The sequence below is a fragment of the Nansenia antarctica genome (genome assembly GCF_963989245.1).
Source record: "Nansenia antarctica genome assembly, chromosome: 4".
NCBI classification, from domain to species: domain Eukaryota; kingdom Metazoa; phylum Chordata; class Actinopteri; order Argentiniformes; family Microstomatidae; genus Nansenia; species Nansenia antarctica.
Window position 1 is genome coordinate 15,310,495 of NC_137689.1, and position 22,500 is coordinate 15,332,994.

The 22,500-nt window shown below is 43.7% G+C and overlaps 2 protein-coding genes across 2 annotated transcripts in view; one reads left to right on the forward strand and one right to left on the reverse strand.

Annotated features, from left to right (window-relative positions):
- LOC308155722 (olfactory receptor 51L1-like) overlaps window positions 1-1,692 on the forward strand; it is a gene marked incomplete at both ends in the record, with an annotated part of 11,129 nt that extends 9,437 nt beyond the window's left edge. Inside the window, 2 exons of the mRNA XM_080529096.1 lie at window positions 1,228-1,308; window positions 1,541-1,692. Coding sequence (XP_080385222.1) covers window positions 1,228-1,308; window positions 1,541-1,692 — 233 coding nt within the window. The remainder of the gene's footprint in view (window positions 1-1,227; window positions 1,309-1,540) is intronic.
- Window positions 1,693-2,598: 906 nt separating this feature from the next.
- Window positions 2,599-22,500, reverse strand: part of LOC308156919 (connector enhancer of kinase suppressor of ras 2-like) — a gene marked incomplete at both ends in the record, with an annotated part of 21,090 nt that continues 1,188 nt past the window's right edge. Inside the window, 21 exons of the mRNA XM_080530372.1 lie at window positions 2,599-2,646; window positions 2,966-3,165; window positions 4,111-4,609; window positions 4,724-4,824; window positions 4,962-5,029; window positions 5,270-5,341; window positions 5,474-5,547; window positions 5,699-5,874; window positions 6,045-6,093; window positions 6,208-6,398; window positions 7,497-7,586; window positions 7,688-7,890; window positions 11,514-11,647; window positions 12,688-12,834; window positions 13,300-13,368; window positions 13,565-13,624; window positions 14,290-14,409; window positions 14,536-14,577; window positions 15,682-15,787; window positions 16,247-16,449; window positions 18,616-18,779. Of these exons, the coding sequence (XP_080386498.1) occupies window positions 2,599-2,646; window positions 2,966-3,165; window positions 4,111-4,609; window positions 4,724-4,824; window positions 4,962-5,029; window positions 5,270-5,341; window positions 5,474-5,547; window positions 5,699-5,874; window positions 6,045-6,093; window positions 6,208-6,398; window positions 7,497-7,586; window positions 7,688-7,890; window positions 11,514-11,647; window positions 12,688-12,834; window positions 13,300-13,368; window positions 13,565-13,624; window positions 14,290-14,409; window positions 14,536-14,577; window positions 15,682-15,787; window positions 16,247-16,449; window positions 18,616-18,779 (2,816 nt within the window). The remainder of the gene's footprint in view (window positions 2,647-2,965; window positions 3,166-4,110; window positions 4,610-4,723; window positions 4,825-4,961; window positions 5,030-5,269; window positions 5,342-5,473; window positions 5,548-5,698; window positions 5,875-6,044; window positions 6,094-6,207; window positions 6,399-7,496; window positions 7,587-7,687; window positions 7,891-11,513; window positions 11,648-12,687; window positions 12,835-13,299; window positions 13,369-13,564; window positions 13,625-14,289; window positions 14,410-14,535; window positions 14,578-15,681; window positions 15,788-16,246; window positions 16,450-18,615; window positions 18,780-22,500) is intronic.

The window sequence follows — 22,500 nt, forward strand, 5'->3', positions numbered from 1 at the left end:
TTATTTTTATTTTTTTATAATCATTTTTGTAATGTTAATGTAGATGTGCTGTGAGAGTTCAGTTAGCATATTCTACATACTGTAGGTACTGTAACTGAAGCTATACCAATGTGGCAGAGGGAGCAGACTCAGAGTACTATGTACTTCACGTTGCGCTTTAGCTAGGCTAACTGTAACTGACAATGTAGGTTGAATCTTCACAGACATCCTTGATTTGATGCCAATGATTATTCTAAAAAGGCTAATAATGTATTCATTAATTATAATATGATTAAGTTAATTGACATGTCTCGTCTATTTAAACCCTGTTTAAATCCTAATACAAATTGCCCTAAGGGGACAAATACATTTGTTTGAATTTAATTCAATTCAATGTTGTAAATATACTCTTATAAACTCCCCTATGTGTATACATTATCAATAGAAGAGCCACAGGAAAGACCTCACATGGAAAGATCATCATTCAGGGACAGTTCATGAGATGGACAAGCCATTATTTATTGAATAAAAAATTAAAGTAGCCACAATACTGCACACATGTGCGACTTCCATAGAATTCAAATGGCATGGTATTGTGTTTTAGTTATATAAAGCATGCTCATACATTGAACAGTTTATAAATACAGTTATTTACCTTTGCAGAGAACACTTTAAAAACTAACAATATCTGTCGGTTTCCTGAAAATGTAAAATATTTCTTAGAAACACAATATGGAGGGTGGGTTAACACCAGCAGTCTCCAAATTACTCATACCTTGGAATACAAAACAGTTTACAAACATTTGGATAGATAGCATGCATACAAAAATAGACAAGTGTTTCTGATGAATCCTTCACAATTTACAGCACTGGTTTATTACTGCCAATCCTTGTCTGTCTGTGTGCACCAGTTTAGAGAGGGATTGCTTCTTTCAGCCATCTACTGTATGCCACCCGGTCTTAGAGTAGTGGACTTTCAGAATCTCTGAGGCACTGCACACAGGTTTTAATTTTCTCCTCTCAAATTGTTGTGCCGACATTGCAGTTGTGGGAATGTATATGCAATACACACTGCTCAAAGAAATGAAGGGAACACTTCAAGAATATTATGCCTCCCCAGACCATCACTGACACGCCAAACCGGTCATGCTGGATGATGTTGCAGGCAGCTTAACGTCACCACCGTGTCTCCAGACTCTTTCATGCCTCTCACATGTGCTCAGTGTGAACCTGCTCTCATCTGTGAAGAGAACAGGGCGCCAATGGCGAACCTGCAAATCCTGGTGTTCACTGGCAAATCAAGTCAATCGAGCTGCACGGTTCTGGGTTGTGAGCACAAGTCTCACTAGAGGACGTAGGGCCCCCATGCCATCCTCATGGAGTCTGTTTCTGACAGTTTGGTCAGAAATATGCATACGAGTAGCCCGCTGGAGGTTATTTTGTAAGGGCTCTGGCAGTGCTCCTCCTGTTCCTTGTTGCACATAGGAGGAGATACCGGTCCTGCTGCTGGGTTGTTGCCCTTCTACGGCCCATCTCCTGGTATCTCCTCTACGCTCTTGAGACTGTGCTGGGAGACACAGCAAACCTTCTTGTGACGGCACGTATGGATGTGCCATCCTGGAGGAGCTGGACTACCTGTGCAACCTGGATGGGCTGCAGGTACTGCCTCATGCTACCAGTAGTGACAAGGGCTCTAGCAAAATGCTAAACTAGAGAAGAATCAGTCAGGAAGGATAAGGAGAAAGAAAAGGTCTATGGCCACCAGCTGCAAAACCATTTCCTTTTTGGGGGTTGTCTTGCTTTTGCCTCTGCTGTCCACCTGTTGTCGCTTTCATTTGCACCAAAGCAGGTGAAATTGATTAACAATCGTTTACGCTTCCTAACTGGACAAATCGATATCCCAGTACAAGTTTAATTGACTTGGTGTTATACTGTGATGATTAAGTGTTCCCTTAATTTTTTTGAGCAGTGTATATATGTATACACTTAACATAATGTACACTCTCCACACACAGACATACTCATTAACCATTCACTCATGCATAACAAAAACATTGTAGACATAAAAAAAATACGATTGCTTATAATTAATTTAAGAATGAAATTCATTGTAGTGAGACTGTATAGAACTCCAGTATAATCTTCGGAACAAACAATACTGTACAGAAGCAAGGTTATAAAATGGCCATGCATGTAAGCATGTAAGCAGCGCCTCCACTAATGCAGTCTTTCAGATGGGTAAAAAGTACTCATCCAAAATCATCCAACCAAAAAAGGCTGTTGATGTGTGCCTCCTTACAGATTCCTATTAGTCAAATGATACAGATTATTTAATGTCCTTCACTGAAAATGTCTTCACTCCAAAAACTCTTGTGGGTGAGAGAGAAAAAGATGGGGTGGGGACCGGAGTGAGTGAGATGAATGTACATTGAACAGCTGGTGTAGAGTGAAACAGGTAGGAGAAGACAGATGGGGGAGAGCCATGCAGAGAGAGGGAGAGCTCTGTCGGTCTCTAGGGATGGGGAAATGGCTGGAGGACAGCTGAGGGAAGACGTGTACCTTGGAAGAAAGAATGGAGCGATTCTGATGAGGCTGTGTCCATGTGCTGCTCCTCACAGGCTATCCTAAAAACCCCAATGATGGATCTGTGTCCTGAAGAGGGACGTTCTGTAAAAGGGAGAGTAGTATCCATAAAAGAGGTGAGATATACACATACTGTATATAACATGAACGCAACATACACAAATATATATATATACGTACACACAGACAAAGACAGACACGCATGCATACACGCATGCATGCATGCATGCATGCACGCACACACACACACACACACACACACACACACACATACACACACACACACACACACACAAACATTTCTGCAACTAACTAGGGATAGAAGAATTATATAGGTGAGGAGACATGAGTAAAAAAGTTGCCAACAAAGTAGCCTGACAGACAGGCAAGTGTCCAACTGTACCTTGAGTGCACTCTGTAGGATGCGGAGGCGGTGAAGTTTTTCACTGAGCAGCGGGTCATTAACCCGTCGGACAAAGGAGCGTTTGTACTCCAGGCGGGTGGAGGGCCTGTGCTCGCCCATGGAGCCCAGGTTGGCCCTCTCCAGTGCCCGATACAGGTCCCCCAGAGAGTCAGCCTGGGGCCTGACCTCCCACTCACAGCCTGAGGAGAAGTAGTGTTGCACATTAACATATGTTAACCGGCTGTCTCTGTGGCTTTATAGAACACCACATCAATAAAAAAACAGCATGCATTTGTATCTAGAATCTAGATCCGTCTCTCGGATGAGATAAGCATTGTGCCTCCTAATAAGCAGGCAGAGCACACACATTCTGAAGAATCCTTTCTTCACAGATTTTTCACAGATACTGCCCTCTTGTGTTGCTAATGTCACATTGTACTAGCAATGAGTATTATTATTATGTTGAGTATTCAAACACCCAAACCTCTGTATGTCTGGTGGGTGTCATAAATATTTTGGGTGTCAGTTGTGAAACTCTGGTGCTGTGATTTGAAGTGTATCAAGCTGAGTTTGCTATGTGTGTTTTTGTCTTACCTGAATCTTTAGAGAGTGGTAGAGCTACAGCGAGTGAGTGATCGAGCAAGAGAGAAATGAGGACAGGGAGAAAGGCCCCTTGGGCATGTTTCTTTGTCCTGTTCAGAATTCGACATTAACATGGGCTAAAAGGATTCTTCCTCGCTCAACCCCGCGTGCGTGCGTGCGTGCGTGCGTGCGTGCGAGCAAGCGAGTGGGTGAATGAGTGTAGAGGAAAGCAAGGAGGGGGTTGGGCTGCCAGAATGAATTAGTGTCAAATAGGGCATTAAGATTTCACCTCACTTTATAGTACAGTCCTGGATGTCTTAGAGGGATGGGGGATGGCCTTGGTCTAAATCTGAGTCAATCTGCATCGTCAGTGAGTGCTCAACATCTGACACATACTGGGTCTCAACAATGGCCTATATAAGCAGCATCACTCACCAATGGTTACAGTGGCTATAACTCTTCATGCACTCAATACCATGCACACATCACACTTTACCCATCAAGTTATATCTTACAGATAGTTAGCTTTTCACATATTCTCCTGTGTCTCATTCATGTATTACCTGTGTCTCTGGCCTGGCTCAGCTGGTAGTGGTGTGGGTCTCTGTGTTCGGAGGTACTGGCTGAAGCAGACAGGATTGCATGGAGGCCACTGTCCCGGGGCAGGGTGAAGCTGCGGGGTTTCCCCACTGCCTCTGCAGGGACACTGTGGCTAAAAGGCAGGGGCAGGGCGCCGTATTGCTCGTGTAGCAGGCTGCGCTGGGCGGGGAGTGTGGACTGCCTGCGGTACTCCACAGACACTCCCCCTCCAGACTGCTGCAGCAAGGCCTCCTCTAGGGCAGGTGTCTGCAGGTAATGCAGCCCTGTGCTGCCAAGGGGAGTCTCAATCAGGTCCTGCCACGAGCGCCGCTGGCTGGCCGACTTCTGCCCAGGTGACCCACCGCAGCTGCTGCCCTCCTGTGGCTCGGGGCGGAACTCCTCATGAGAGGAGCGGGACTGGAAGGTTTCTGAGGTGGAAAGGCGACCATGTTTGGGCTCCAAGTACGGACTCATCTGTGACACCTACAGAGGAGCAACAGTGGAACAATAAGGTAAATAAAAGGAGAAGATGACAATAGTTCATCACATTAGAACAAGGAGCAGAATACTTGTCTATAAACAGACAGAGTGACTCACTGAGGGGGGTCTGGGGTAGGTGTCATAGGGCGGAGGGGGGCTGTCCTGTTTGGGCATTGATGGCATCTCTATGTCCTCGTGATCACTCTCACTCCAGTAGTCTGGTGAGGATGGAAAACAAAGAAGCAGAGAAGAGAAGACTTTACCATCATCCACTAATGTGGGAGGTATTTCTAGGGTGGACAACAGCAGCAGAACATAATATGACGTATTGTATTGTATTTGTGATAGTTCCTACCTTGGTCGTGTCGAATCTGCTCCTGCTCTGAGTAACCAGCAACAGCCATGTTCAGACAGCTCAGCCACCTGTGGGGGAACATCGGATTGTAACAACATGGATGATATCTTAGAGCCTGACACTATTCCAAAACTGCTGCTATCAAAGCTGTTCACTCACATCAGTTCACCCGCTTATCTCTAGCCCTGTCTCACCTGTTCAGGTCTCCATCGGCCTCACCTCTGTCTCTCTCGGTCTCATTCCAACATGTCAACCTCTCAGAGTCTCAGTTACTCATTACTGATAGTGGCTTTTCGTGGTTTTCTTACCTGTTCATGTCATCCACATTTTCCGCTGCAAAGTAGAAACTCTTTATCTTTGGATGGCAGGCCTTGAAAGCACTGAAACACAGACACAAGAAGTCACATTCCACCACACCACTTCCACTGAGGCACATAAACAGGCAACAAAAAAGGGCCACACAGGCTACAGTAACAGACAACGAGAGCCACATAGACAAAACATGTACTCACAACTTCCTTCGGCACTCAGTTGCACGATCAATCTTGAATTCTGGGAGACTCACAAAGCCCTCCGCCTTTTCATCCTGTAGAGAAAAAGCTACAATATCATAATATTCAAATACAAAGCATGTAGAGCCAGAGTATGGTGAAGGACATATTTTCACATGCATATTTTTCAGTTTAAAAACACCTGAAGAAGTCCCCACAGACCAGGGAGCAAAGTCACACACCCACCTCCTCATTCATGTACCAGTACAAGCAGGTGTCTTTCAGAATGAACCAGTACTTCTTCCACTTCTGGGAGAAGTAGCTTTTAGCATCCTTCTTCTTCCAAAGCCAGCCCTCACAGTCCCCCCGGCCCAGGTCCTTACAAGAGATACGCCGCTTACTGATGGAGGAAAGAGAGCCCCCTACTGCAGGGAGGTGAGGGGGGAGAAAGGAGCAGAGGAATGAGAACAATTCAACTGCACTGAGTGGTGTGTATGAGCTTGAATCTATGTGTTTGAGTTTATGTATGTCAGTGTGTTCGCTGAAGATTGTTAAGGCAAGTTTTCTTTTATGTACACATAGTATGACTCACCTTTGCTCTTCTTCCTAGATCTTGACAACAGTGAGGATCGTTCAAACATCTACAAAATGAAACAGGAAATATGAGGGGTAGCCATCACATTTTGCTTGTCTAGTCAACTGTACAACAACCAACCAAAATCCTGCCTGTGGTTTTCCAGGGGAAAGGGACTCACGTGATAGAGGGAGGCGGTGTCTGAGCTCGACGTAGACATGGACACTTCCATCTGAAGTGCGGGGACAAGGGCGTAGTGGGTGGGGCTGGCCCCCTTGTCATTCTTCTTCCTGCTCTGGCCCAAACTACGTCCTGTCAGGTACTCCTCGGGCATGGCCTTGTCCTCACTCACATACCGCAGGAGGGAGTTCTCTATGGGAGCAGGCACTAGATCTGATTCTACATGTCTTATTATGGTAACTCTGTTGTAAGTTACTGCAAAGTTTGAACAACAGCAAAGCCAATTCTGTACACTGAGTGTTGATTGCTTAGATGGAAAAGAGACAGTTGTCTGACTTGTCGGCTTAGTCATGTCAAGCAAAATTATAGGCCTTGGCGAAGGTTCCCCATCTCAATGGTTTGGTTTTTTTGAGTCATGTCATAGGGCAGTGTAATTGTATTTTTTTTAATGTACCGTAACCTAGTGATGTCCAGTGATTTGGCTAGGTCTGAGGTACTCAACCAAATACCTTCAAACCCTGTTATCGTACTGAACATCTTCATTTGTCATTATTCTGATATGTGCAAGGCATTTCTCTCAGAACTAGGAAAAAAATGCAGCTGTGAGGCAGAAATCCAATATGTCAAGATACCGCCTCTTGCCAAAAAGACAGATAAATATAGCACTCACTGATGCTGAAAAACCCACAGGAACAATAGACTGCCACCACCCCCTTAGGAATCAAAAACATAACATCAGAATGGCTGCTTCTGAGACTGAAACAAGGCCATTCGCTCTCTTCCCACTCTGTTTGCCACCAGGCCTAGCAGGGACCAATGAAATTCGCAAATCTTGGGAAGATCCCTGTTACAGTTGCCAAGGCAACCACATACCTCCAAGATCCAAAAGCAAAAAGAGAGAGAGAGCATCAGCAAGAAAAAGAGGTGAGGGGAAAAGAGAGCAGTGAACAGTAATGAACACACAGAGAAAGACAGAAAAAGAATGACAGAGATAGACAGAGAGTGGGATAGCAAGAAATTAAACATCTTATCCTGCCTGACAAGCCTGTTCAGCCTCCCATTCCCTTGGCTAACAGATCTGAGATGCTGAATTAAAAACTCAGTCCCCTGGCTCAATGATGGAAGATATCCACCCACTCAACTCTCCTGCTCTCTTTCTCTCCTGCTCGCTCGCTCGCTCTCTCTCTCTCTCTCTCTCTCTCTCTCTCTCTCTCTCTCTCTCTCTCTCTCTCCTGCTCTCTCTCTCTATCAATCTCTCTATATCAAGCTCTCCTCCAGCCTCCCACCTACCTCTCCTGCTCTCTCTCTTCAGCTTGGCTGGATCTTCATAGTCTCCCACCCAGTTATATTCCACTGGCATGGATATGGGCCTAAGCCTGCCTGGAGCACAGAGAACATAAACATCACAGAACTACGTAAAACCTACAGGCATCATAAGAATTACAGACATTACCAGCCTACAAATTGTGATTGGGTCCTACCATATGTGGGAGTGCTGTCTCTGCGGACTGGTGGTGGCCCATGGTTCTGGTCGTACTCATAGCAGTACAGGACAGCATCCTCCTCCACCAGAGGGAAGCGTCTGCGACATTCCTGGTCCAGGAAGGAGTTGGGCGAGTCAGAGCCCTTGGCAACTGGGATGTCAGACTGGAGGTCATCGCTAGGTAGATTCCCCTTGTCGTCTCTGCAGCACAGACAACAATAACACACTACATTGTATGCTTATGGACAATCTGCAGTAAAATCCAACACACTATATATAATATAATAATAATAATAATAATAATAATAATAAGCTTTATTTATATAGCACCTTTCATGCATAAGAATACACTTCAAAGTGCTGTACAATACAGCGTAAAAGAACAGATTAAAAAGGAAAACAACTAAGTCATCAGCAATACAGTGCAAAAGAAAGAAAAAGGAACAGGTTAAAAACAACAGTAAATGATTATGAGCATAATAAAAACATACATTATCTGGTCAAGAATAATATTAGGTGGTCCACTTGATGCCTTTAACAGTTGTTGGTTTACAGTCAGATTGTTTAGTACTAGCCATGCCATGTACCTTTTTTTCATGTCTTTCAAATGACATGTGATACATAGAAATTGGAATTAAGTTGAAGAAGATATGCATATTTGAATGTTGGTACAACTCAAATCAACTAAGAAAATCCCCATTCAAATGTTTTTTTGTCACTTCACACTTTTCACAGGCATTTAATGGGTGGGAACAATAGCTGGTTAACTCCACTCCCAACCACTCCCCCAGGACAACCACAAGATTCGATGATTTTTTTATTGCCATGTGTGCCAAAAGTTTATTACATCCCATTAAGTACAAGAGAGTAAAAATCTAATGGCTTCAGTTCCAGTAGACATTGCATCAGCATGAGAAAACACAATGGCAATATTTATAAAAGGAAGCAATAAGGCAAGATACAATTGAGCAAATCAATAATAGAATAGTAAATAATAATAATAATAATGTCGTGTCTGTGTGTGTGCATTTAGTGGGACTTTGGTGGAGGGCATGTGATGTTTTGTGGCTCATAGAAGAGAATTCTATGATCTTCTCTAAAAGATAATTCTGCCAGAGTGGGGTTTTTTTCTGTGTGAGCGAAGCATCTCTCCCCTCTGTGTGAGCGGAAACTTTTTTTTTTTTTTTTTCATGCAAAATAGTGTATATTTATTGATAGCCGCCACCTCGTTGTGACATTTTTGTTTATCCCGCCCCTTCACTTTGATTGGTTTCTTGAAAACAAAACATGCCACCCACAAACTTACTGTGCTGACAAATTAAGCGTATTATTTGTACTTAAAAACTTCAAGTGTATTAAGAAAAAAAACGCAAATCACATTTTGTTCAAAAGAAAGCTATTTTTAGGATTTACAAGGTTTCACAGTTTGTGAGTGGTTGCACTTTACACCACCCGCCATGTCCAAACCTCAGCTGCCAGGATCCTCACCCGCACTAAACCCTGGGATCACCCCCACCCTGCAACAACTTCACTGGCTCCCCACAAAATATACAATCTCCTTCAAGATCGTCTTCCTTACCTTTAAGGCACTCCATGGCCTGGCTCCTGCCTACCTAACTGACTTACTCCACCCCTACACCCCCGCACGTGGTCTCCGTTCCTCCGATGCTGATCTCTGTGTCATAACCCGCACTAGGCGACACACACTTGGCGACCAAGCCTTTCTGTTGCTGCACCCAAGCTGTGGAACACCCTTCCACCAGCCATCCGATGCTCTGACCCTCAATATACTCAAGACCTTCCTGAACGCTTACACCATTTATTTATTTATTTTATATGCTTTTGTCTTTTTTGTTCTGTTTTTGTTTGTTTTGTTCTTTTTGTTTTCTGTACAGTGTCCTTGGGTTTGAGAAAGACGCTTTTAAATGAAATCTATTATTATTATTATTATTACTATTATAAATAGCAGCAGCAGAATCTTTTATTAATTGGAGCCTCTCTATAGACTTTTTTTGACGTGTTTTTGTCGTGTTTCGCCTCTCTATAGACGTCTACTTGAAATAAAAGCATGAATCAGTTTTTCACCATCCCAGTTAAATACAGCAGCTGATAGACAGTTAGTGAGGAAGCCAATAGCAATAGTATCATTTGGTTCAAGAGAAATGTATAATTGGGTATCATCCACATAGCTATGGAAGTTTATAGTGTGTGCTCTGATATATTGCGGTAGCATATACAGGTGAGAATAGTAAGGGACCAAGGTAACTTCCTTGTGCAACACCAAAAGTATATCATATTCATCCAATGGATGATCTCAAAGACTGCCATAGAATGTTCTCCCTGTAATGTATGTACAGAACTAGCTTAGGATGCAATGAGAGAGACCAACCCAGTTTTGAAGACAATTGATGCAGATCTCGTGATGAATGCTGCACTTAAATCCAAGAGAACAAGAACAGAGATCTTATTAGCATCAGTGTTTAGTCTGAGATCACTGACAGTTATAATGAGAGCCGTCTCTGTGCTATTATTAGAACTGAAACCTGACTGAAACTTTTCCAGAATCATGGAAGGTGTTAATTTGATTATATCTTGCTAATAAAAGGGAGATTGGATATTGGTCTATAATTAGTTATAATTCTCATACAAGAATGTAATTATATAATGTCTCTCAGTCGATGTCAGAGACGGGTAGACAGTTATTGAAAATGTCTAATTGAGGTTATATCAGCCAAAGGGGGAAATACCAGTTATTAGGGTATAGGGTGTCCTAACCTTTTCCTCGGTAGGAATTGGCATCTGTGTTCATTTCTTGTTACATCATCTTTATCTATAGATCTTGTTTGATATGTCCATATTTCTTAAGAAAAGAACAAAATATTTCATTTTAAGATCTTCAGGTCTGACTGTACACCAGACCAGGATGGTGTATTGTGATGGGGGTGAAAAGTCTGTGCCTTTCACACCGGCAAGGCTCTGTGTCGCTTCCGGTTCCTTTTCTGGAGTCTCAGAACCATTGTGCTTTCAACCAGCCCGTGTTCATACCAGTTTATGGGGAACCATCAACAGCATCAACATTGGGTGACGAAGGGGCAGGATAAACAAAAATGTCACAACAAGATGGCGGCTACTTCACTGGAAATGAGGATAATATCTTCCACTACAGTATCTGAAATAAACACTATTTTGTATGAAGAAGAAAAAAAAGACACTTTCTAAACACATTCTCTTACTAGCCAGCTGCTCGATTACTGGAATAGAAAGTTTGTGTGCACGTGTTTGCTGAGCATGTGGGGAAGATAGAGAGAATGATGAAACTTTTGATCTTGATCTTGATCAAGCTGTCCTTATCAGCTTGGGTGTCCTTCACATCCAGAGCTGATATGCTCTTAGCTTTTTCCCTTATCATCTTAGTAGGCTTTAGAACAGCATATATATTTGATCTAAGTATTTTGGCACCTAGTCTGCTTGGTCGAAAACCATCCAATTGAAAACATAGTTTTGGTTCCCGGAATAAGTCGAAATTGTCAATAAAGTTCAGACCTCGGATAGTGCATGCAGACAACAGCCAGTAGTTTAGGCTCAAGAGCCTAGAGAAACGTTCAGCTCCTTTTCTCAGAGATGGTATTGGGCCAGTGAACAGGCATACCACCTTGTATCACCTAACAAAAATAGTTGCTTCATTACATGTTGTCCCGCTAACCCAGTTGACAAGCAGACAAGATGGCAGAGGGCACCGGTGTGAGAGTGAGTGCGTGAGTGTGTGTGTGTGTGTGTGTGTGTGTGTGTGTGTGTGTGTGTGTGTGTCGGGGGGGGGGGGTTACCTGGGCGTGTATGGTTCCTCTGGGGGAGGTGGAATGAAGAGGTCCTGAAGGGCACAGCTATCCCTCCTGGACGGCGTGCTGAGTGTACTGGTGGGTGTGGCCACACTGCTGCTAGGGCTCTGAGGGATGATTGGCTATGAGGACAGACAGAGAGGCAGAGATAGAGAGACAAGCTGTTTTTTACATGAATAATGAGGAATAGTTTTGATAAAGTTTCAGAGCATGATCACAGTTGCTGCTTTTTAAAAAAAAAAAAAAAAATGTTTTTCAGATTTGATCCCTTTTTCACCCAATTTAGTATCCAATTGAACCCAACCTAGCATCCAATTATCCCCTGCCTATTGCGTAGGATCCGCCGCACGACCCCGTGGCCGGCAGCCCCAGAGGAGATCGCCAGGCAGACTAGCTGACTGGCTCCTCGAGCCCAGCACCGCTATTCCGGCACCCCGGGGGCGCTGTTGCACGACGGATCCTTGTCCGGAAATAGTCCTATACCGCCCTCTGGAGCGGCCGCTCAATATGCCGCTCCCTGTGTGCCTCGGCCATATCCGGGTCTGGCGAGACCGGGATTCGATCCCAGTCCCCGGTGGGCAGCTTGCACTAGTGGCTAGTGCTTAGACCGCTACGCCACCGCGGGGCAGTTGCTGCTTTTTTAATGAATATATGGCACATGACTTTGCATCTGACTCGATTTATCATACACTGAGAAGGAGGAGAAGGAGGAGGGGGAGGTGGCATAAAGGAGGTGATGGGAATGGTGAGGGGGAGGAGAGGAGGGGATCAGTAGGCTGAGCTGTGATGCGCTCCAGTTGGTCAGGGCCCTAGGGGAAGGGAAACAGCACTTAGCCTAGCATGGTCCTGAGATGGGGACAAGGCTGGATTCACACATTCAATTCCACACACACAGTCCTCAGATCAGTTCACCTACAGTACGTCATTCAGGTTACAGGACAAAACATGACCACATGTACACAGCTACAAAACGCTCCACATGCATGCAATCACTCACTCTCTAAATGAGACACTCAAACATACGAATGTGAAAAGCAACTTACTAAAATATGTGTTCACCACCACAAACACAAACACATACATACATACATGTGCCCAATGTACGAAGACTCACAGAAATAGTACTGGTTAACATCCCCTCTCACTGAAAGTGTTCTCTTACTTGCAGGGCTAAGGGCTTCCATCTCATATTCTTCAGTAGTGCTGGAGTGGAGGTGAGTGTGCTCTGTGGACGCTTCTTCAGTGTCAATGTAACACCCCCGGGGTCCCCGCGCAGTGAATTTACCAAGTTCTTCAACTGCCAGCCCACCTACAGCCAACAGCACAGTCAATGTACAAAAACAGATACACTGGTACGCACCCACACACCCAAAATAAACCTATAAATAAACCCTAGGGTACATAAGGTTGCAGAGAAATAGGAAATGTTAGAATAGGTATAGCATAGCATAGAGTACAGCACAGTGTTTTATCTGTACAGTATAGTATAGTGGATAGTGTACATAGCCTTTATTTATGTAAACCAGCTCCTTTCCCTTCTTTTTTTTCTTTTTTTTTTTTTCCTAGCACCAGGGGAGCCACCCCTCCCAAATTTCGTTGTTTGGTACCTGTACTATAGCAATGACAATAAAGACCATTCATTCATTCATTCATTCATTCATTCATTCATTCATTCATTCAAATGTTCTCTACACACATAAGAAGTTGTGTACACACATAGTAAGACAAAGATGCTAGACAGTCAAATATAGGATAATAAGAGAGAGAGACGCACCACTGTCTGGTGATTGACCTGTATGACTTCATCTCCAGCATGTATTTTCTTACAGCGGTCAGCCAAAGACTGATAGAGAGGAATAGACAGGGGGGAGAATTATAAACACACTGATGCGCTCCCAGTGGTGCGCTGTCAATTATGTAGATTAACTGTGGTACAGCTACGAGTGACAACTTCACCCCCATATAATGTGAGAGCGATCAATGTGCCGAATATCTCTGTAGCTCTGACAGAGCATAGTTTGGATGGGTACTGTACTCACTCCCTCGGTCGTTCCAGTGATGACATGCAGACCGTCATATGTTGACTTGATATACATACCCTATGGAGAGAGAGAGTTAAGAGCCATTGCCTGGGGAAACACAAATTCACACATATATACCTAAAACAAACAACAAACACAAAGCAGCATAAAACAACCAACAACACACAAACATGCACAGAGACAGCTACAAAAAACACATTTACACTGTAAAGTCTCTATTGGATAACACCACTTGCGGAGAGAGGCATACATACAGTACATACTCAAACACTGAAAGGGGCTTAAAGTGCACTGCAAATACAGTACACACATACAATGCACACACGCACACAGTGTATCTCAGTCTGAGTGAGAAGAGAGTAAGAGGTTTATTTTAGACGCACTCGGCCCATTCCTCTGTTCAGGTTTTATTGAGCGTACGAGTGCTTCATGCCCCTGTGTGCATTTGCATGGGGGACGGGGGCATCTACTGTAGCTCCAAGCAGTACACTCACATCTAAGTGCAGGTGCAAGGATGGAGGAGTAGGTTTTGGCTTACGTCCAGTCCACCCAGAGGAGTAAGCATCTACTAAGATAGTAAATACAGTGCTAACCCCCTAATATCTATCATCAAACAGAATCAAGTTTGATTTGAGTTGTTGAGTTGAGCCTGTTTAAGAAGGGGAGTGAGAAAGACAGACTGGTCGAGAGAAACAATCTATAAGGTCCTATTGGAGTCTTACCAGTCCTTCAGTAGACTTTATGTTGGCCAACTGAACAACCTCCAGATGGGCAGACTGGGACACCATGGGGTCAGAGGACAGAGAGATGATGTGATCGCACACTCCAGACAGAGTCTTACACTGGAGAGAAAGAGAGAGAGAGAGAGGTGATGTTGAGTCTTTTTGGGATGTCCTGGAGTTATGGGAGATTATACAGTAATTCTGTTTGCATGAGTTGAAGTGAACTGAAATAAGTGGGGTGCTCACCACATGCAGAATCTTGTTTTCTGTCTCATATACAGAACAGTCCTGCCAAAGAGACGTAGAGATAGACGTAGGTTACCACAGCAGAATGTGTCATGATGGAGGTTGTTGTTGTCATTATTAATATTAGAGCTATAACTATGTGGGTTTATGCAAAGCAGAGAAAGGTTCGGCATAAATACCGCCCCCCCAAAACACGCACGCACGCACACACACACACACACACACACACACACACACACACACACACACACACACACACAGCGCATCATGACTCACCCTACCTATACAATGGGTTGAGTACCCCCACTCCCTACTCTCTCTCCACTCTCCACAGAATATCTCAATATCTAGGGGCGCTTAGGTGGCGTAGCGGGTTAAGCGCTGACCATGTAACCGCAGGGTCCCCGGTTCGATTCCGGCCGGGGACATATCCTGCATGTCATCCCTCCTCTCTCTCACCCATCCTTCCTGTCATAATCTATACTGATCAGTCAATAAAAATGAAAAATATGAGTGGGACTGCCCCACTCAGAAAAAATTACTTAAAAAACATATATACTGTATATCTCAACATCTCTAAGCCATCAGATGGACTCCACAGTTACAAACTCCCTCCTTTAACTGCTGCTCGACGACGTCCTCGGCATTGAGCCAGGGCAGCTCGGATGTGCCTGTTTGCGTGTAAACACACCCTTCTGGAGGCTGTGTGTGTCCCAGAGCCAAACACTGCAGGATTCAGGGCTAAACTTATACCACTCTGCAGGCTGCAGTCCTCCTTCTGCAGTGCCTCGCCTGACCTAGCTGAGAGACGCCTGAAAACAACCTTCCTTCCTTTATACCTGCAGTACCTGGAATAGTTCATCTCTGTTACTGGACTGTAATAGAGAGAGAAACACATCATAGCATGTACCCATACTGTCGGCAGACGTCTTTGCTCTTTAGAAACAGCATGCTAGATTTGTGTAGCTAGAGGCTGTGTTCTCTTTGTGGTCATGATGATACATGCGGTCATTTCTAATAGCCGAGCAAAACTACAGTTTGTTGACTCAATAACTTTAGCCTTTGAGACATTTTTGAGAAAACCCAGTTTTAGGAAACATGTTGTGTACAGTAGCCTACTGTACATGTGACTGTTTGAAGGTTTACCTGCTGTACAATGGTAGTAAGCTCCAAACACAGCTGGATCACATTGTTTCTTGTCAGCGAGTAGTCCGCAACTGCAGCAAATGGGGATCTGAAAAAGAAGTAGCACCTGGAATGAACCATTAGATCATTCTTATTTCTGACCCATTTGATTGTGAAATACATACGAGTGACAGTCACACATATCGTGCATATGTCATGGCATTTTTGTATATGAGGCTGGTATGATGTAGTTCCAAGCTAGTAGTGTACAGTATCTACAAGGTTGTTTAGTGCATACGGCGGTCTAAACACACACAGACACACAGAGTCTGGCACAATCAAAAAGGCCCGAGGAAGTCAAGCTCTTAAGATACACATTCAGTGCTTTCATTGCAAACCTCTCAAAAACATGACTTACATAAACCCTGGTTGTGTTTGACAGACCATGTCCAGTAGACAGTGGACTTTGACCTTTGACCTCAACATAAACCTGTGTGTGTAGTGTATGAGTGTGTGTGTGTGTGTGTGTGTGTGTGTGTGTGTGTGTATCTGAATATTTCTGTGTGCAGCACTTTGCAAATCTCACCTATCCAGCCATGCCAGCAAGCTCTTGGCTGCAGCAATGAGGTCCACCACGGAGGTGAGGAAGTCGTTGGGCAGCTTGCGGGTGGCACGGCCGTCATAGTGCCCGCTGCGCCGCCTCCCTGTGATGAAGTTCTGCAGGTTCTTGGCAGAGGAGTTGAGCTTATGGGACAGGGTTTTCAGATTCTCTGTCTCCAGGCCGTAGTTCTGAGGGAGAGAAGACGGGGGAGATAAACTTTCAATGATTTGTTTTGTTTTTGTTGGCTGTTGTCGTTATTATTTACTATGTTTTTACTGATTCCATCTGGGATTTAGACTTATTTTATGTTCATGCAGGAGCCCCGAGAAACAAGATGGTGCATCTCCAGGGGTTTTATTCTGTCAATATGAATTCTGTCACAGAAACTATACAACCATGTCTGAAGGAAAAGGGGCTCTGACACCAGACCCAAATGTGGAGAAAACAATGTACAGTAATCAGTGAGTCTTGTATTTGTATCAGCAATGGCAACTAAAAGACAAATATACTACTGTAAAGACTACTTTGACAAATAACTGAAATTGACCGTTTAATCTGTACTTTCTCTACCCTGTGCGGTTAATTCAAGTCTAGCAAATAACCCGAGATGAGCCATGAGAGGGGTTCACAGGGAGTCCAACCCACTTGCTTAAAAGGGAAATCTGTGATTCAAACAATAACAAAGCCGTCTCACCCACTGGTAAACAGCTATGGGATGGGGCTGGAGAAATGTAACCACTCTCAAATGTATAGATTTGGCTATGGATGCCAGGGCTGACCATCCATGAGATCAAAATGGTCGTTATAACTATGTTTTGAAGCTTTACAGTTTGTTTGCAAACAATGGAGTAAAACAAGCTTACATTTTTGATTCTGGTGGGGTAAAACAGTTTAACTACACATCAGGTGTTTATAAGTTATATTATTTAAGAATCAATGGTTATATGAATGTGTACCAATCCCAGATTGCCCCTTTAAGCCTATATGTGAGACTCCCCCTCCCCCTCCCCCTCCCCCTCCCCCTCTCCCTCTCCCTCTCCCTCTCCCTCTCCCTCTCCCTCTCCCTCTCCCTCTCCCCTCCACTCCCCCTCCAGCTGTCACCTCGCATGTGTGGGGAAACCAGAACAGTCATTACCCACAATGCCCTGCTGCACATAGGGGTCTGTGGGCGTCTGTCATGCGAGGGTTTCTTGGAGGGGGGCTGATGAGTAATCATATTTAATACAGTGCCTGACTGACTTAACCAAATCCCACTTACATAAGGGGCTTTGGGGCTGTGGCAAGGCTTACCCATACAGCTAGGGAGGATGAGTGGGCTTCAGATAACATCTGACCTCTGTCCCCTGATTCTCTAACCACTCTCTCTTTCCACCCTACATCCCTCCTCCCCTCTCTCCATCCCGCCTCCTCTAACACCTCACTCATTTCCCTTCATTTCTATCAGTCTCACCCACTCAAACGAGTCTAATCTCTCGCTCTCCCTCTCTCTCTTCCTTCCTCTTCTCTTTCTGTGTATTCTGCTCTTATTGGTTATATCCCCAATCATCCATGTGTCACACCCACCGAAACCACCCCAAACATATGGTGCGATTGTGTGTGTGGGGCAGCGAATGAGAAATGAATAATGGATTATTGGGAATTATCAATGTTTATTTTCTCTGGAATCAATGACAGGAAGTGACTACTCTGTATGCTGAGAAAAGGGAACTGAAAAAGATAAGAGGAATTATCTAACCTAAAAGAGCTCTATCATCCTACAAAACACATGTACTGCATGCCTACAAATAAAATATGAAAACAATTAATAATCCATCATCAGAAAAAAGAACATACGTAAAAATACAATAATGGATAAGGATAATATAATGTCTAAATAATTACACCGACATTAGACAACAAAACTATCTTGACCAAAAAAATCTCTTAAAAACAAGTCTGGAACATTCCAGAACAGAATTGCTTTTACACAGCACGTCCCTCACTCTTAAGCTGAAAAGAGTCTTACCAGTTAAGCACTACCCGCCAGCTGCCTCCCTAACCTCTGGAAACAAAAATGAAATAGGAAAATGACAATGAAAAACGAAAAAAAAAAAAAAAATATAACTAAAAATGATTATGTGGGTGGGGCCCGAGTGAGTGCACAGGTGAGTTTTGGAGTCTCTCGATGGTTCCTTGAAGCTCTAAATTGGTTCACAAACCCTGTGAACCATTCATTCATGATGATGATTAGATGATAAGATGATTCATTGAGCCAATATAAATTACATACAGTACACTCTGTTCAATTGAATTCATTGACTCCATGTGAGTTGCTGACCATGGAGGGGAGTGATTGTGTTCTTGAGAGGACTCACCAGAGCACAGAGCAGGTCCACGGCCTCCAGTATGAGCTCCTGATGGCCGATCCTGGACACACCCAGATCCTCCAGCTCCTGGTGGGTAATGCGGAGCAGCTGGTCTCCCCCAACCTTCTCCCTCTCAAACGTCTTAATATACTGCTGCAGACAGTCATCCAGGCCTGGGTGGACAAGATACAGCATCAGCAAAACTCACTATAAGCATATAAGCATCATCTTTTCAGAATGTAACATTCTGTGATTTGGGTAATTAAATGCATTTGGGTGGCATTTTATTTCACCGTACAGAGATTACCGGGTACATAATATCTAATTATAGATGGTAAAATGGTCATACTAACACAGTAATAACCTATGAATAAACCCATTCATTTAGACTTAACTATGAAATTGTAACGTTCACATTGTCAAACTTCAATATGTTCCGTAGCCTAGGCCAAAATGAACTGTTTTTCTGAGAGGCAGTATATAATTAATATGACAATAAAGTATTTGTAGCAGGTTGATCTCAAGCCAGATATTAACAGCCTAAGCAAAAGCATCCAGTCTGCTTTTGACTGAAAGCCCAACAACCTCAGTCCCTCGCCAACAGGCTGAAATATTGTGTGTGGAGATATTCTATCATCTGGTAGGGGCTGTGTGAAGAAACTCTGTTTCATCAGTTGAACTCCCCAGTCCAGAGGGATTTGAAGTGGCACTATCACACCATCTTGTAAGCTGACACACAGAGATCTCAAGGAGGAACACACGTGGTAGAGCTGAACATGGCGTCAATCTGGGTAGGCACAGCTGAAAAGACACACTCACACATACAAGCTAGCTATGGGCTAGCTTTAATCACCCTCAATACAAAAACCCCACACATGTGTACAACTAATTAAATTGGTACAACCCACACACACAAACAAGCTCTCTCATATCAGCCCTACACCCTTTCTTCCTCCCATAAACAGGACCCATATCGCACACCAACCAAAAGGTAATTCTCAACAACAGCACAGAGCCCACTCACAAACCATAGTTAACAGGACAGTTAACAAAATCATATAAACCATCACACTTCCAATACTTAAAACAGAGGAGCAGTTCAAATTGACCATTGTGTTTCTGGCATACAAAAACAAAGATGGCACCATCTATGTGACAGGCTATAGCAACAGTACAGTAAGCTACTCTCTGAATGTTTCAATTCACAGCTATACAAACATGATCAGTCACTGTCTTTCTGAGTGTTAGTGGACTCAACACTCAAACACATGCAACGCTGTATGCTCTAGCTATAACACACTTCTGTCACACACACACACACACACACACACACACACAGCCATAGACCTCAAGAACCGCTGTCTCAAATAGGGACAGACCTACTTTGGCAGGGTCTGATGTTGTCACGGAAACACAACCCCCCCTCTCTCTGTCCCCCAGCTCCTCATGGAAGGTGCTATTGTCTTCCCATGACACATGAGCTAAGATGCAAACACAAACACACAGGTCATTCATAAACACACACAAGTAAACATATACGTAGATGAACACATACACACTCAGATATCTGAGGAGTGCAGACTCAGTCAGGCTATGTTTTTGATCCATAGCTCAGTGGTTTCCCCCAGTGCCCCTTCTCTCTCGGTTCGTCTTTCCCATTCTCTCCCTTCTCTCACACTCTTTTCTCGGTCACTCTCTCACAAAGAAGGCCGTGGAGCGTCGCAGTGTGTTCCTGGGCCTGAACCTAACGAAGCACTCGGCTCAAGTTCAGCTGGCAGAAAAAAGGATGGAGAAGCAGCAAGAGGAGTTTCATGGCTTTGCATACAATTTAAGGGCTTAACAAATCAGCCTTTTTACCAAGTTAATCGAGACCCATTTGTCAATAAAGAAATCCCCATGTTGCTATAGTAACCATGTGGTGGGGTTTTGGTAGAGTGGCTCCTTGTCTGCAAGACCACAATAAAGTAAATAAACAAATAAGTGAAATGGTGGCAAGAAGCACCACACACCATCCCCAAAATCAACAAAACACCCCAATTATTTAATATCTCAACTCAGGGGTAGTCCACCTAAATGAGGGGGGGGAAAGATCACAAAATAGGCTTAGTGCACTTTACAGATAAATCCCCCTTAAGTCAACTGGTCTGTCCTTGCTTAAAAACTGAGCTTTTCTTTGTAATGAGACAGACAGTCACCCTCACTGGGAAGAGTACACAAGCAGAGCATCCTGGTTAACAGGGTATTAAGTCTGCTGGTAATCATGGCTGTGGTAAAGTTCTGTTTAGTTCTGTGAACATGATTGTGTTGGCTTACTAGTAAGAGGGCACTATGTTAATCTACATCATTTATCACTGTCAAGAGACATGGGCTGGGTGCTGGCCATTCAGATCAAAGACACACACACACACACACACACACACACAGTCACACACACACACACACACACACACACACACACACACACACAAACACACACAGAAAGAGAGGAGGGGGGTCAACATTCAAATATGAAAACGATAAACACTCTAAAACCTCAAAAAGATAAATGCACAAAACACATATACCGGTACATGTGTACTGTGTACACTCAAACACTTGGCACACAATATTCAAACATGCATTTCAAATACAAATATAAATGTATGTTTCTGGGTTTATGTTCAAAAGAAATTACACAACAAGTTATGAGATTTCTCTTTTTCAAAAACAGTATTCAACAAGAGTGCATTACAGTTTTGTTTGAGAATACTCTCGTAATTGCCTTACGGCATACACTTGGCAGGTGTCCTGCATTTAAAAAAGTACTATTTCCAAAAGAACAACATTTAAATTTGAGTAGATTTTAGCAACATTAAACAAACTGCATTGAGTGTGTAATGATCTAAACAAACAGGCACAATTTACCCTTCATTATAATCCATCAATTTATTTACGTTTAAGTGCTGGTGGAGAGCCTTTTCATTGGCAAGGCTTTGTTAGACCTGGGAGAAGAGAGCCTTGGTCACAGGAACACCAGAGGGATGACGAGTGGCATTATAAGAAGGTCACAGGATGCTCCTATTTGGCCTCCAGTGACATCACTGAGCCATATGCTAATACTGGAACCTCTGAATGCTAATGATGAAATGTTGTCGGCCCTTAGGAACTAGGAATGGATGCGAGACTAGATACAAGCTCTCTATTTCCTTCAGTCTCTTTCCATTTCCCCTTTCCCTCACTTTAGATCACCATTACTGGGCTCTGATAAGACTTGTCTCAGCTCCACTGAAGGGCCCTCTCTGAGTTCCGTGCTCACTGTTTCTCTTCCCCAATCTCCATTCTTTCCTCATGAAGTCTTACTCTTGCTTTATATCTCTCCAGTTCTAGCTTGGCTCTCCAAGTTACACAAACGCACACAAACACGCACGACAGTCATGCACACACATACGCACACACACACAAACACACCTTGCTTATATTTTGTATTAAACTGATTGATGCCTAATCCTAGCAGCCAGTAATGTGTCTCAGCCAGCCAAATTGTCGAGTATGTTTAAAGCGTGACTGAATCTGTGAGCGTATGTTGAGGGAGTGGAGGCGTGGATAAGTAAATGAACACGTTTTAGCATCAACATGACGCTATAATCCTCCAGAGTACTAGGAAAACAACACACACCATACAGTAACAAAACACATAATCACACACACACACACACACAATACAACTAACTAATAAAATACACAATACAGCAGTGACTTACAAAACAACATTTAAAAATATAGATGACACATCCTCTCTCTCTCTTCAAGGAATATGTACCTCTCTCTGTCTCTCTACCGGCCTACTTTATCTGGGCACATTTTGGTGAGTATATGAAGTGTTACAGCTCCACTTAATTTCAACAGTCACTAGAC